At 37.7% G+C, this 16,417-nt stretch overlaps 1 protein-coding gene across 3 annotated transcripts in view; it reads right to left on the reverse strand.

The window, feature by feature from the left end:
• Spt6 (transcription elongation factor Spt6) overlaps nucleotides 1-16,216 on the reverse strand; it is a 31,520-nt gene extending 15,304 nt beyond the window's left edge. The window contains exons 1-8 of one of the 3 annotated variants that reach the window (XM_019050927.2): nucleotides 16,063-16,216; nucleotides 14,372-14,412; nucleotides 11,431-11,509; nucleotides 7,298-7,491; nucleotides 6,371-6,475; nucleotides 4,401-4,415; nucleotides 1,660-2,199; nucleotides 335-989 (exon numbers count right to left, since the gene is read on the reverse strand). In XM_019050927.2, the coding sequence (XP_018906472.2) occupies nucleotides 335-989; nucleotides 1,660-2,199; nucleotides 4,401-4,415; nucleotides 6,371-6,475; nucleotides 7,298-7,491; nucleotides 11,431-11,509; nucleotides 14,372-14,410 (1,627 nt within the window). In that variant the 5' untranslated portion in view covers nucleotides 14,411-14,412; nucleotides 16,063-16,216. The remainder of the gene's footprint in view (nucleotides 1-334; nucleotides 990-1,659; nucleotides 2,200-4,400; nucleotides 4,416-6,370; nucleotides 6,476-7,297; nucleotides 7,492-11,430; nucleotides 11,510-14,371; nucleotides 14,413-16,062) is intronic. The other 2 variants (XM_019050928.2, XM_019050929.2) reach the window with 2 other exon arrangements.
• Between the last annotated feature and the right edge of the window lie 201 nt (nucleotides 16,217-16,417).

Here is a 16,417-nt window from a genome sequence, read left to right on the forward strand (position 1 = left end):
CTGCACAGTTTGCTCTTGAGCAAAACTTTGCTGCGATGGATTGTTTAGCTTTGGTGTTGGTACTGATCTCCAGGCAATGAATTTTTCAACAGTTGGCACGGTCTAGATTGATTTTGGGTCCGGCTGATGACGAAAGCGCACATGCCATGCCATTGCATGCCCGATTCTGTGTGCTCAGACCTTTACTCATTAAAGTTTGAGAACACAGAATCTGGCATGTAACAGAACTCAGCCGAAAGATGACGTAACTTCACTCAAGTCTGAATAATCCACCCATTCTGACCTAGTTCAATTTATCGAGATTTTACTGTACCATGAAAAGGACTGAACTTACCAATTCCAGCTTTGCGACAAAGACTATAAGGACCCTGCCGAACAGCTGGTTTGACCAACTCTGGTTCCTCATCTTCTTCTTCTGGTTGGGTTTCTGGCTCTGCTTCATCGTCAGTTACCTCAACCTCTACTTCGTTTCCATCATCATCTGTCACCATCTTCTTCTTTTTCGGTCTATCTTGCTGTTTTTGCTTTGCAGCCTCTTTCTTCTTCTGTCTTTCTTTTTCTAGCATTAGGGGAATTTCATTTGAGTAATGTAGCAAGAAGTGTGAGTGTACGTCCTTCAATTCCTCCGTGGTTTGAACTGCTTTCAGCCGATCTATGTCCTCATCTGAGATCAGCCGTACATTCTCTGGAATAGGGGCATCGAGGCTTTCTTTCATTAATTCTTGCGACTGAAATTCTTGCATATTCTCAAAAAGTTTCTGCAGAGCACTTTTTCGAGCCTTCAGTTGACACCACTTAGCATCAAACTTGTATACTCGCCACAAGTCATTTATCGTCAGTTCTGGTTGCACATATTCTTTCCGGTAGAAGGCAATAAAGGGAACCTCAAAGTGCTGATTTCTAATAAAATCAAGAGCTTTCTTGATCTTTCCGATTGTTTGTGGCCCTTTTCTGGATTTGTCTCGCGGATCAACTCCACCAGGGTTCTCCTGCAAAGTTAAAATTGAAGTAAAGCTACGATTCAATTCAAGGACAGAATTTATGCAAACTTTCATTATTTAAAAATAAATGTATTCACAAGTCTGTGTCATGCTGAGCTAGTGGGCTCAACAACAAGGTCTTCTTAAGTAGTGTTTTCAAGAGACTGACTCCAGCAAACTGATGTCAGTTGACGAAAATTTTTTTATCTCAAGTTTTAGAGTTTGTTTCATGACAAAGTTTGCTCCTTTTATCCCGAAGGTTTTCTTGGAGCTATGCTCACCCACCAATGGTTGCTGAGGAGGTTGCAGATTTGTTATGGAGACGTTGCCACAACGTTGTTTTTGGCTTCGTTCATAAGAAACGTTGTGGCAACATTTCTGCAACCTCTTCCGCAAACATTGCCAATGCCTGCAAACAGGAGTGTGTATAAATACGTTTGTAGGCAACATGTTCAATACTTGCCAAAAAGAATTTTTCTGGCTCTCAGCTGAGGCTATTTTTGATACTGAAAGGAAATTTAAGCAATCTACACACATGCTCTGAGGGGATGTAATTTTACTGTGGATCAGAATAATTGGATGAAAAAATAAATTCTATGTCCTGATTAATAAAAAATAATGAGATTCACTTGAGCACACTACAAGTTAAAAAAAACTTTTGGAGGAGAGCGATTGTTACCTGTGTAGATATTGTTGGTTTACAGAATGCTTGTTTGTAGATCCATTCCGACTCATCATCTAGTTCATCAGAGCCCTCTGGCACAGAGACGATAGGAAACTCACGTAGTTGCATTCTTTCAGGAATGTCTGTGTTTCTGACCTCATTATCAAAGTCAGTGAAATGCCCTCGTTTCAGCTCAATTGGCTCATACAACTCAAAGATGGACTTGCGCGTCGCTTTGCGAGCTGTTTTCTTGCGTGTTTTTCGAGGTCTGTCCACATCCTCACCAGCCTCTTCATCTATGTACTCATCATCTTCCTCCTCCTCTTCTTCTTCTTCTTCATCGTATTCATCGCCATATCTGTCAAACTCATCGAAGTCGAAATCCACCCCAAATATATCTTGGGCTTCTTGGAGGGCAGCATCTGCGAAAATTGGCTTCTTCTTTTTACGGCTGGCTATTGGGCGACCTTCATCGTCCACAATGAAATCATCTGCATCTGAGTAGTCTCCTTCACCATCTTCATCTTCCCCTCGTTCTGATCCACGTTCTTCCTCCTGTGGAAGACAATTCATTAGTTGTGTGCTTACAAATAAAATACATCAATAAAGAGAAATTAGTCCTCAAACCTTGTGGGGGGGGGGGGGGGGCTTCTAAACCTTTTCAACAAATTTGTCAGGGTTCGAACATTTTCAAGATTTGTTGCTGGAAAGTCAGAATCTTAGAAATGAATGGCAAGCTGTGATGTTATTCTTAATTGGTCCTTGCTAATGGAAAAATCAACATAAGATACTGTAATATTGAAAGCTGGGAGGTTTAATATGAACTTTCCGTCAAGCTCTAGAAAAATGGCACAGAAAGCATGACAATGTTTGTCATAGGTTTTTAGATTGTTGTACAAGGTAAAATTCACATCTTAACTGGGAAGAAAAACTGTTCATGGATATATGATGACTGTAATGGATGTAATGAAATTTTTTTAAAAAAACTCATTCGATTGAGCATCTTCATAGATTAACATTTTGAGCACGCATCGCAAGGAAATAATTTGTGTGGGTTCTGATACCAAGTATACTACGGAAACCTTTTATCAACATAGTCGCTTCAACCAAAGAAGTTGGAGCTGGCGTCAAGCAAGTTGATAATTATTTCTTTTGACAACGTTCCAACTTCACCGGGCGCCACACGCAAAATACGCTTATAGATGCGGCTTTGTTGCCTAAAAGCTTGGAGTTTTAGCCAAATAAGCTCCTAAAAAGTCAAATGTAACCTGCAGCAAATTCTTGAAGCAGCAACAGTGCACCATGCCCATAAACATAAAAAATCATTTTGGACCTTTAAAAAATTGCAGACGGCTCCTAAAATTTCACGGTGAAGTTGGGACACTGCTTTTAAACAGGTCTGTATAGGTACATGACCATATTACACATTCTGGATTTTGCAGTACATATCAAATTTTGTATTGACAAAGCAAGTCTCTCCCACCTTCATTACATCTTTTAAAAATAAATAAAAATTGAATTGCTATCAGAGTGTAATTCATAAACAGTATTCCATGCCTAAATGGAATAAAATAAAATAGCATCAAATGAATTTATTTCTCAATGAATGTAATCAATTTAGTAATGCATTTTGGTATATGACTGTCTGATGGATACATGAAGGTGGCAGTGACCTTTAATGCCACGGTTGTCATTACAAAAATAAGTGATAGACTGAGAATTCACTTGACACCAGCTCTACATGAAAATTGAAGTGCTAAGTGCAGAAAGGGCGCTTTTCGGTTGCGGGATCTCAGAATCTCTGCTAACACTTCATTTGTAAAGATCAGAACAAATGTATGCAACTTTTACTGAAAATTCTTTCTTATTTTACAACGCTCTAAACCAAAAATTTCAGAAAATTCACCCAACGGTTCACTCTCTAAAATATAAATCAACAGTAAAGATTCTAGAACTCCGCGACCAAAAAGTGCCCTTTCTTCACCCAATGCCTCAATTGCACACAAGATCAGCTAACTCTTCAGACACATTATTTTTTAAAAGCAAATTTGTTTGGATTTGGTCTCACAAAATTTGTCTGTCCTTGGGAAAAGGAGCTTTAATTCACAAAAAATCAAAATCGAATTGTTAATAGCAGAGTACAGAGGAGTGGTTTAGGAACATTTTGGAATAAAAAACGCCGAAAATGGACATATCAAACCTGAGTTATGTTGATGCATAGTTTACAGTTTTAGAGTACAGTTTTGAGAAAAAGTTATATGAAATCCTGTTCTGTCATGAACAGGGCAGAAAATTACTGGAGGATAATGCAGCTTCACATCGTCAACTGACACAAAAAATGAAATAAAATGCTCGCAACTTATTCCTCAGGACACTGCATGAATTTAAATGGCTATGATTCACAGCAAGTTCCAAAACCTAACCTCTAGATTTGTCTTAAAGACGGGAAAATTATATTTTGAACTCATGTGGCTTGCTAGTTGAGCTTTTTTCCCAAGAGACTCGAGCTAACCTTCATTCCTCAATTGTGCAAAGCACTCATCAGCAATTGAGAAACAAAGGCCATTCTTCTCGCACCTTTCAGCCGTACTTAAACTGGCCAACAAAAGTCGACTATTCTCAACAAAATAAGCTCTGCTGAAAATTTTGCCTTTGTCGACTTAGGCCCTTTTTCCTTGGATAATTGCAGTTAAGTTATAAAAAAATAATAGATAAAAAATGAAAATTGAAATTAATAGGTTCAAACATTCACATACCCTCTCATCAAGCTCCTTTTGATTGAAAAAACAAATTGTGAATATGGGTCAGGATGATGACAAGCGAGTGAAACAAACAAACAAACACATGAGAATCTAATGATGCAACACTTGGAAAAGAACCTTTTCTTCCTGTAGGTAGACGGAAGGGTTTTTGAGATGCACTGGGTTGAATTAAGACTTGCTGAATCAAAATATGAGTCATCGTGAGCTATCAAAATGTAAATTAATTAATTCAAAACCTTAGAACAGCCCAGTAAGTTTTCAATTCTCACTCTTCACTTCCTCGCTGCCTCTGGAGATACTACAGGAAGATCAGGTCCTTCTTCCAGGCTGTATTGCATGAAAGAGTTGTAAAAGAGGATTTACAGGTAGAACTGCAAATATTCTTGACAATGTTTTCTTCTTTTAGATTTTCCTCATTTTCATGAGAAAGTGGCTAGTCATACAAACTTTCAATATTAATACACAGCTTGCATATTGGAGGCTAAACTTGGAAACCAGGTACACTAAATTTTGGATTATCTGAGCTAATGTGGTTGAACGTTTGGATTATGAAGAGGTCACTACAACCACCTTAATTTGACACAATATTCGTAAAAAGTGATGAAATAAACACAAATTTGAAATAGAATGCTGGAATAAATAGTTACATGATAAACATTTACAAATGGTACAAGGTTTCCAGGTTCAGCCATACGTATTTAAAAAATTCCAGGTGATGAGTTTTGCATGTTTGAAGAAATTTTGTGTTCTTGTGCAAATTTAAAGATAAATATGAAAAGTTCTTTTCAGTACATATATCTTTCTCAAAACACAAATTCACATTTTAATGACTGGTCATTGAATGTAGGAAAAAAAAATCTCAGAACTTTTAAGATTAACTGATTTTTAGAATTGAACCATTAAAAGGTCAAAATTTGGAACTTTAGAGCTCTCAGACAAAACAAAAAAATTACGTTTCTTTTCATACAACATAAACGAAACGGCAGAGCCTTGTTTAGACTTCGAAAATTACAGTTCGTCACCTGGAATTTTGAAAGCAAGCAAATCCATATTTTCTCCTCTCTGCAGAATGAACTGCCTTAATTTTAAAATGTAGTGGAAAAGCATAGCGTTTGCTAAAAACTGGCTCTCTGACACACGGCAAATTCAAACCTAGGCATGCTAGGATAATCCCACATTCCTGTCATCCATACCTCACAAACTATCATTCAAAACTTGAAAACCAACAAACTGATAGACTGCTTTATCGCGAATCCGGGTGATCAAGTCAAAATCCGCCACTACATTGCGCTGCTACTTGGATAGTGTATTTGAGAAGAAATAATTATTATAATCTACAAATCCATGTAATAGACTAGACTCTGACACATGGAATTAATAATAAGTAAAGGGACTTCAAATTTGAGAGGATTCATTGAGTAGTTTCATCAAAAATTGAGGAAATGGACGTTGCTCGTTGACACAATGGCTAGGAGAGTGATGTCATATTGCTATCTCACTCATTGACGTGTTATTCCGTATTTCTGTCACTAGGAACATGCAAGGGTTTGGTTTCTATACTTAAATGTATGCATTGAAATAATTATTGCTTCTCAAAGACACAAGCTTTATTGAAGTGGAATGTTGTGGGGGTTCTCATAGGGGAGTTGAAATTTTACTGCAGCCATCTTTCTAAGATATTTTCTAAATTTGTTTAGAACCTGTGGTAAGGAATGACATGTGTTGTTTTTGTTCAGATTACCTAAATTTGACTGTGATACAAAAAACAAGAAACTTTCTTAGCACTTAATCTCTTTCGAATTTTGTTAGAAGTCTTAAGAACTTTCTCCTGAACTTTATTCATACTATTTATCCAATCACAGTACTTAAAGCACAAATTGCACACAGCCAATAGCCTGCAAGTATCCGTTTACACTCTGTAAAACAACAGAGGCAAGAGCAAAATGAAGTTTAAAGTATCATACCCGTTCCGAGTCGTAGAGGTCTTCACCATCCTTTTCTTCATCTTCTCGGCCTTTTTCATCTCCTGACTCGTCATCCTCTATTCGACGCAATCGCTTGAAACGTTTCTGGAAAATTATGAATTAAGCTTACAGAAGAAAAATAAAACCTTAACCTCATACTGTCAAAATTGATTTTGCACAATACAAGATTAATTCTCAGAGATATTTCTTTCCATGTCCAGAACATAAAATAGTTAACAGCTATTGCCTCATCAAAAAGAATCAACATTTTTCATTGTACACAGGAGTGGTAATAGTTCTTTGCCTATACAATTCTTGAGGTTGCCCTCACATTGCTGTCCTCATAAGATTTGCACGCTCGACTACTTCCTTCACATAAAAGAGCGCGCTCAACTATTTTCTTCGCACGGAGAGAACAAACAGTTACACAGTTTCCTTCACAGAAAGCTATGAGCTTAGCAGGTTCATTCCTTCTGCCCTCATATTTTTCCCCCTTCTCCAGATGTCTTCACATTTTTTTACCCCTTTTCAGGTGCCTTCACATTTGTTCCACGATCAGTATGTGATCGGCCAATCGAGCATTTTTGGCACCCCTGATTGTACAAGTGAGTTTCTGAGATTTCTCTTAAGTTTGCTTCAAGTAGTTTGGATTACAAGACACCAAACTTTAAAAACCTATTGATTCAAAAATGGTTTCATATTTTTGGCACTTGAGTAGATAACTTGGCTTTAATTTCAGATATACATATGTTCATTACATTTCAGAGAGAATTTTGTGATTTTTTTATTAGCTTTTTTTTTAATAGATTAATTTTTTCCCTCTTTCTTCAATTACTATTGAAGGTTAGACATAGTGGAATCAGTAAGTAGAAGATTATTCCTGACGGCAGGAGTCTGTTGCCAAGTAATAATATTCACTAAACTCACCTTCCTGGATATTTTGTGCCCAAGATTTTCTTCCAGTAGATCATAGTCGTCGTCTTCCAGTCGGTCATCATAGTCATCTTCTTGATCTGACTTCTTACGCTTTTTCGATCCAGATCCATCTGATTCTTCACCATCACTTTCATCTTCCTCTATTGGTGCATCATCAATTAGATCTTTCAACACTTCTTCATCATCTGAAAGAATATGAAAACCAGAAGTTAAAGGGCTTATTAAGTTTGTGAGTGAACAGTTGAAATTAAAGAAAATATTTGTTTACACCACTAAGTATGGAAGAGAAAACATGTCTCAGAGAATGTCAGATCATACAAGGAGCTCAGGCTCGACAGAGAAACTCTGGAGTCCTGAGGTTCCTTCTCAGATTTGCGCAGAGATTATCATCATAGACATGACATCATCAATACACTGTAATCTTACAGTCATTAGGATGACTTTAGAAATATTTGATACTTGTATTAAAGTCAAGCTAATTGACACCCGCGTTCAAAATTAAAAACTAATGGTGAAACTACAAAAACATACATCTCTCTTGGCGAAATTTTAGATTTTCTGGGGCATTTTACTTTTTAGAGGGATGACTAATCATCATTATTGCTCCAAATGTAAAGTGATTTTTGTTCTTACTTTCCAAGAAAATCAGCTGAAAATTTAATATCAAAAAGTCTAATAATATTTTATTGAAAAATAAGGTAAGTGCGGATGTTTTTGAAACATCCCTTAATCAAGATGCATCTTCTCCTAATTCCATCATTGAAATTCAACACTATAAAAAAATCAGGTTTAGGAAATGAGGACTTAGTAATTTATACTCTTAAAGTTTGAGGTCAAAATATCCATAAATCACACAAGAGAGGTAGTGACAGGAGAAATCAACTTGACTGATTGAAAATTTTCATCAACCATGTGAGTGACTTCTTCTGAAATTACGCGTAACTTTTTGATCACATTTCACATTTTTACATTCCAGTGAAAAGGGCAACTTAAAAGATATACCCTTGCACTATGGTCTGGGGGCGCCGAATTGTGGCCAAAAATCCGATTTTTGAAAGTACGAAAATCTGGCAATCGGAGCATATAATCCTTATCTACATCCTTTAGTAGGTGTGAAATGACCCATCAAACCTTCTGTAATTGTTTTTACGAGCAGATACATGGTGGCGAACTTCACATCCTCTAGGTAAGTAAACAAACGTGAGAATTTAATGTGCACGTTATCGTGTCTTGCCTTGTGTCGTTTGGTGATAAGTTGGCGTAAATCCCCATCAAATATGGAAAAGAAAGGTGAAAGTAAGTACTTTTTGATGGTTTAATCGTTTTTATTATTAAGATTAATTTTATGATCACCATGAGACTCCAAAGTTTTGTCCTAATTTAGGCAAAAAATTGCCTTCACCTTAAGTTTTAGTTACCAGTAACACGAGGTAACACGTTCTCATTTGTGCAAAAATGTTGCTCATATGTTCCTCTAACAGGATATCACAGGTTTTTTTGCGTAATTTTTGCGTCTGGGGCCTTTTTTGGTCATTTCAGTGAAGGACTTATACGATTTTCTGCGCAATCTGATTTCATTGCAGAAGGAGATAAGAGAGATGAGACAAGGTCAACGTTTGATATAGGGTGATTCATATGTATTTTTGGCTGCTGAATCCGAAAATGATATCAGTTTTTTTCCAGCACTTGCCAGATTTCCGGAAAATAAATTTTTTTTTCAAAAAACCTCATTTTTAAGCAAAATAATATTTTCTCCGGAAAAAACGACAAATGGTGGATAAAACTTAGGTTTTTTTTTTTATTCTTCAGCCTGTATACATAATACAAATTTATTAACTCGGCCCGCTGTGGTGCGTAGTGGTTGGAGTGCTGGCTTTAAGATCAACAGGTTCCGAGTTCAATTTCTGGCTAGGCAACCCGAGGAATGGTAATCCGCAAGGTTTTAGGGTCTGATCTGGGTCTGGGTCTGAAGGCCCCAGAGGCAAAAAGATGCAAAAAAACCTATGATATGCTGTTAGAGGAACATTATGAGCTACATTCTTGCACTGATAAGAACGTGTTAGCTCGTGTTAGTGATAACTAAAACTTAAGGTGAAGGCAATTTTTTGCCTAAATTAGGACAAAACTTTGGAGTCTCATGGTGGTCATAAAATTAATCTTAATAATAAAAACGATTAAACCATCAAAAAGTACTTACTTTCACCTTTCTTGTCCATATTTGGTCGGGGATTTACGCCAACTTATCACAAAACGACACAAGGCAATACACGATAACGTGCACTTTAAATTCTCACGTTTGTTTACTTACCTCGGAGGATGTGAAGTTCGCCACGCCATATATCTGATCGTAAAAACAATTACATAAGATTTGATAGGTCATTTCACACCTACTAAAGGATGTAGATAAGGATTATATGCTCGATTGCCAGATTTTAGTACAGTCGAACCTCGATAACTCGAACCTCGATAACTCGAAAACCTCAATAACTCGAAGAAAATGTCCGTTCCCTTCCGCAGAAGGCCAAAATCCTCGATAACTCGAAAAATTTGTTCCGTTAACTCGAAGACATTTGAGGCTCATTTGTACCTCAGTAACTCGAAGGAATCGGCGGTTTACCTCTATAACTCGAAGGCAACTACCATGTGTCAAATATGTACCTCAGTAACTCGAAGGAATTGGAGAAAAACCTCTATAACTCGAAGGATGCTTCGGCCCAGATAATCTCAAGGCGGCCGCAGGCAATCAGCGGTGGCAGGTTAATCAGTTTATCATCAGTTAATGTTGTGACGCGTTAAAAAAAAATGCGCAAGTGTTCCGCGTTGAGTGTCGCCCAAAAAGTGAGCATATTGGAGGCGGTGAAAAACAGAGGTGCGAAGACAAAGGAACAAATTGCAAAAGAGTTCGGTATCCCACCCAGCACCCTCTCAACGATATTAAAAAACGAGGAGAAGATCCTTGAACTTTCAAAAAGTGACGGGGCACGTGGCTGCAAAAGGAAACGGGAGAGTGAATTTTTGTGTACATATTTTTTCCAATAATAAACCATTGTCCTACCCCGATCGGACGTGGGGTTAAATATTAGTTCCTACTTTCATTCCCCAATATTCCCTTATTATGATAACGTAAAACAAATAACGGTTTTTTTTTCTAAATTGACCTAGCACCAACCTCGAACCTCCAACCTCGATAACTCGAATTTTTCATCTCCAAACCTCGTTAACTCGAAACCTCGATAATCTCGAAACCTCAATAACTCGAATTTTTCATCGCTTCCCTTCAGCTTCGAGTTATCGAGGTTCGACTGTACTTTCAAAAATCGGATTTTTGGCCACGATTCATTAGGCTAGAATCTTTATAATAATTCTAACCATGAAAATCAGCGCAGAATGGTTGACAGCCTCCAATGAGTATAAGAATGTCAAAGCTATTTAGGTCTAAGTAGTATTGAGTATATCTAGAAAACTTTGCTAGCAGGGTTTGATGATCAAAGAGTAAATTATTTTTAAAAAATCGCTAGAAATGAAAATTTTTAGGGACAATTTTTGGTTCGGGGAGGGGGCGCCCTAAAGGGCTAATGCCATAAGTCTTGCTAACACGAATATCACCATATTGAATGTGCAATTTTTTTAACTTACGCTCCAGTCAGGATCAATAGACCGAAAAACATAGTACTGACTTGATTCAATTTCAATCATTTCTTCTCCTCTTATTTTTCTGGATTAAATACGTATTTTTGGGGCTTCTGCCCTGATAACCTCTTGATCATTGAAAAATAGATTTCATATTATAGTGAGACAACCTTCAAAACATTAAACTGACATTCAATTTGGTATTCTAATCATATTTTGGCTTTTCTTCTAATTTTTTGGTTTCAAGGGCCTGCCGCCATCTTGGATTAAGAATTTGTAAAACCAAGGTCAAATTTGAATTCAGCGACCCAAAAAACATAAGTACACCAAATTTCATGATATTCTGATCATTTCCTGATTTATGGCCACAATTCGGCGCCCCCAGACCATAGTGCCTTGGAGGAAATTTGACCTTATCTCCTGTTGAAACTCCTGTCAACAAAAATCCTTGTACAACTTTATGGAAAACTTCCATGGATAAAATTAGTTCTCACCTTCTTCTTCTTCATCCGAATCCACTTGTTTAAGCTTTTTGGCCCTCTTCCGGTCCACCTCATCTAACTCCTCCTCATCCTGAAATCCAAGATAAAAAATAGGTAAATATGCAAGGAAAAAAGGAAGGAATTAGAATTACCAAAAACGTACAAGGTGAATAAGACAAGACCATAAACAGACCTCATGTTGAGTTTGAAGAAAGCAAAAGCACTCTCACTACTTCTGTAATTATTCGGCGGAAACCATGATAAAGAGAGATCAAAGTTCCTGGATCTGCCCCAAACCAATTTTCCCTCATTATTGGAACAGTGAGTTAGAAAAAGGAATTAAATGTAAATAGTGTTGTAGGTATAGACTGAGTAATCTCAGCTTTCACAGAGAAATTTTCAGCCTATTGACTTGAGCGGTTGAAGGGTCCCAGCGAGTAACTGTTAAAATTATAACAAATTAATAATTGGCACAGCTGCTAAAGGGCAATATTTTTTCCTATCAATATCTGTAATACCAAACATGACTAAAAACTCAATTTTCTCTGGATACCAGGCATCTGTTTGTGGGGTTCATTCTGGTATGAGCTTTCACTTGGAACGATACTGGGTAAAATCTATTAAAAAGGCTCTACAGCTGAAGTGGCAACCATGAATCACCGCTCATATATATGATGACTGATCCTCTTTGGGCAGCACAGCCAGTGATAGTACTATATTTTAGGCACTGACAGCCATGGCCAAAGATCTGACCTCATGATGACAGAGGCCCTGGCATCAGATCCTGTTCATGGATAAAAATACCCACTGCCTGAAGCACAACATCCATAAACGATGTCCATTTCACCTGGACCAGCTTGGCTTTGAACAGCATGGTCGCGAATGTTTTCTAAGCTTGGCTTTGCTTCATAGCAGGGACTTATCGCCTAGTGATGGCACCCTGGGACAATTCTTAGGAATTTGGTGAAGGAATTTCTTAGGTGAAGTCTACAGTGGCTCTTGACGATCCAAATTTTTGTTCTCGATGGAGAGAAAAATAAATAAAATTTGATTTTAGAATAACTGAAAGAAAATTAAGTTGGCTTCATGTCTATTAACCTGTAAATAGCTAGCTATCTCACTCTGACAGTTCTATCAGTTCCAATGACACAAATCTTTACTTTCCTCTCCACTCCTTCCGCAAAAAGGAATACAAACATAATAGAGTTGACTCATTATCTACAGGAATAGCAACTGAGCAGAGAAAGATAAGGGTGATTTCACGATAATAGGAATAGTCGTGTCGCCGTGGGTTATGAACGACATAGGGCAAAACGATTGAAAACCAAATTAATTAATCAATAAGAATGATGTCCTGAACCTATCCATGCTAAAAAATATGATGAATTATTATTATATTTAATAATATGAGACTTTAAAGGCCGAAAATGTCCGGTCGGTTACGCGTCGCCAACCCCGATTTTGAGGCAAAAGAGCAATTTGCGGTAACATATCAGTACTGATCATGAACTCTTTGGCAATATTTGCTGAAAAGAGACTCTAGTGTTCAAGAAAATTGGCAGTTTGAACTGAAATGTTTATTATTGAGCGAGAAAAGTCATAAGAAAGAGGTGTCGCCACATTTGGCAACAAATTTTTGCAGTTGTATTAAGGGCCGTTCCTGTCAAATCGGGTCTCAACTGCTAGTTGACGAACTACCAGTTAAAGGTAACTTCCAGTTCGACTGAAGGAGAGTCTTGTCACTGATTTCAACCTCTAGTTACTGAACAAAGACTACTTGCCAAATAGTGCATTAACATGATTTGTTCCCTCATATCCTTCATCAGGTTGTTTCTAATGTCTGGGAACCCTTGCCGAAAATTCAATTAGCAGTTGAACGAGAGGACAGAACAACCCCTGCAAAGAGGAGGGTGCGGGTGGCGGGGTCCGCAAACCGAGCCCAGGTAGTTAAATCAGGCTCTTTGTGAACCAGTGAAACGCGAAGAACCGGAACGAATGTTTTGTCTGAAGTCCTAGTTGAATTCCTAACAGGCAGAAAAAGCACCAGTTGAAAATCAGCCCGTTAACAGCCTCTCAACCAGTAGTTGTAAATTGACAAGACACACCAACCTCTAGTTGAACCTTACCAGACAGTCAACTACTAGTTGAATGATTTGACAGGAACGGCCCTAAGTGCAGTGTTTATCTCGCCAGATGGAGTCAGGAGTTTCAAAACTGCCATCAAATTGTTCGCTGAAGTCTTCTTGACAAAACCATTACTGATAAGTCAGTTTTGTTTACAATGAAAACTTAAATTATTATGAAAACCAGTGATTTATACGTGTGTAGCACTAATTCCTCACTACGCAAAAACCTCAATTTCATAGTATTAAACTAAAACGAAGTCTCCAAAGTTTAGAAAACTTTTAAGGCAGCATTAATTCCACCTCATAACTCAAGAATTGCCAAGTTTCATCTTTTGTATCATCTTTAATCTCACATGTTTGAGTGTCGGTTACGCTGTGTCTGTTACGTAACCGACACAATTTGGCAGGCCCGCCATGTTTGCGTGGACCTGCAGCAGTCCCGCGGGAAGCGCTGATACCTGATTCAATGGCTTGTTTATCAATCACTTTAACTTTGCACTGAATCAAAATAGAGCGTGCCAAAGCTAGAAAAAGGAAGTTTACTACCTTTAGAATGAGGTAATGAAATCCTGTTAAAATTGGTGCACTTTTATTTCTCAGGTATTTCACATTTTAACTATTCCTGTTATCGTGAAATCACCCATAAGTAGCCTTGTGTCATAACCTGGCAGGAAAAATTTAAAAAGGTTTTAAACTAAAGAGCTCCAGTCATTATGCAGCAAAAGCATTGCCACTCCTTTCATTGCTCTTCATACAAAATAATGTCGCTTTTTATGCCCCATTTCTAGATACACTCAGAATTAGATTTATTCAAAAGTAAAACTTACACTGCTTTCCTCTGCCTCCGAATCAATGAAATCCGCCATGTCTAGAAAAAAAGTAAAACATTTTAGAGTGAGCAATCATCAGAATTAAATGAGTGGGCTGCTTAAAAATTAACGATTTGAGTTCCACGGTCATAAATTTCAACTGAGACAAGGAGCAATTACACATCTCTTCCTTTTTCCTCCCAATTCTAAAATGGGGGCTTTGAAGTAAGAAACTCGATTCTTTGGAGACTGAGATTCAACATAGTTTATAACTACAGCAGAAAACTTTATTTTTTAAAAGATAAAAAACCATGTTAGCTATGATTTCAGAGTTTCTTAGCTGTAACATTGAATCTGACAGCAGACATTAGTTCATGAGAGTTTTATAGTGCAACCAAAGCATGCTCCTGCCGTAAAACATTGACTAACTCCGCGTTGGACGTGCAGCAGGCCTTTGGCTATTTAAACAGCATACATATACTTTTAAATAAGATGCTGTAGGGTAAGCAAGGAATGCCCAATCTCACAAGCTGCAAATTGCAGTAAACAAAAAGTAAAACTTGAGTTGTGAAGCAATTTTCAGACTAATGACCTATTTTTCTCAAAAAAGTGGGAAGGATTACACATAGTGCTGGTAGATTGGGCATTTAGCAAAGCAGGGTGCGCAGAGTTTATTACCTTCACATATTTTAAGACTACCTTCAAATTGCAGACCATTTCAGACTGAGCGCTTCGCTATTTTCTTTGTATAAAACTTGAAATTCACAATTTCCTTCGATATAACTATTGCACTTAGCAGTTTTCCTCTGGGATGATAATGCGTACATCAGATTCATTCACAAAAAGTAGCGCTGCCCTCACACTAATTACCCCTTTTCAGGTGCCCCCACATTTGATGTGATGACCTACAGCCTTAGAAAAAGGTACAAGGAAGCCATTTTCACTTCCTTCCTTAAAATGCAGAAGAGTTAGCAAGTTGCGTGAAACTATACGAAAGGAATATGTTGAAGCAGCTTCAAATTAACATCATCCTACCTCCTCCGGCAAGGCACACTGAGACAGCAGCCCGATTGTTGAAATTTATGTCGGCACGACAAGAATCGAAAATCGATATATTACACGGCGCAGATAGGGCTGTGTCTTGTCTTATCGTGCCGACATAGCCAGTTAAAGTTTCAACAATCCGGCTGCGGGAGACATCAGAATTGTTAGGTAAACTTAGGTTCTAAAGTGCCCTGTTGGGTCATCGTCAGTCCCAGTTCCCAGGTACACGTTAAAGGAAAATTACTTAAGATGATCAGAGGTTTGGAACTGCAAAAGCCATTGGGGTAAAAAATGACCTTTCGCAAGATAGAACTATAACATTTATAACCTTGGGCCGCTTGTTATCAGTCTTATAAAATGCCAGACTGACTTGGGGAGAAGATGCCTCCATGCTGACTTCCGATCCAAGTCTGACTGTTTTCGTGCACCCTTCAAGGTGGGGAGAACAAAAGCTATTGAAAGTTGAGACCTCTGAAGATGAAAAATATGATCGGGAATAAAAGCTGAGAGCAGAGGACACGAGTTTATATAAAAGAAAAACTCAATTTTTTTACCCCAAGCTGGGCCTTGAATAATTAGTCCAACAGGACATTCAGTTAAGATTACGAAGGCAGGAGCGTACTTGTAACCGTGTTAAATGAAGAATTACAATGTGCTGCACTCACCAATGTAAGATAAGGGAGGATTACCTCAAAAATTTGAAATATGTGGCACAACTTCACGAAATTAGATCGAATTTTATGACCAGAAGGAGAGAAGAAGTCAGAACATAAACAAAAATGGACGATGAACACCGCCACGATTACCTATTGTGGGACACTAAAATTCTCGTTCGCGATAAATGGCGAATGCGGGGATTTTTCTGAAAAGGCTCAGAAGTTTAGAAATACGTATGATGCTCAATACAATACCATTGAACTGTAGATTTTTTTACAAAAATTTTCTTTAATTTTAATCGTCTTGATTTTGCTTGCTTTCCATTCAATTTTGGCAAAAATTTTTGAAATGTGGCATAGACCA

The sequence above is a fragment of the Bemisia tabaci genome, chromosome 5, assembly GCF_918797505.1.
Source record: "Bemisia tabaci chromosome 5, PGI_BMITA_v3".
Classification (NCBI taxonomy): Eukaryota; Metazoa; Arthropoda; class Insecta; order Hemiptera; family Aleyrodidae; genus Bemisia; species Bemisia tabaci.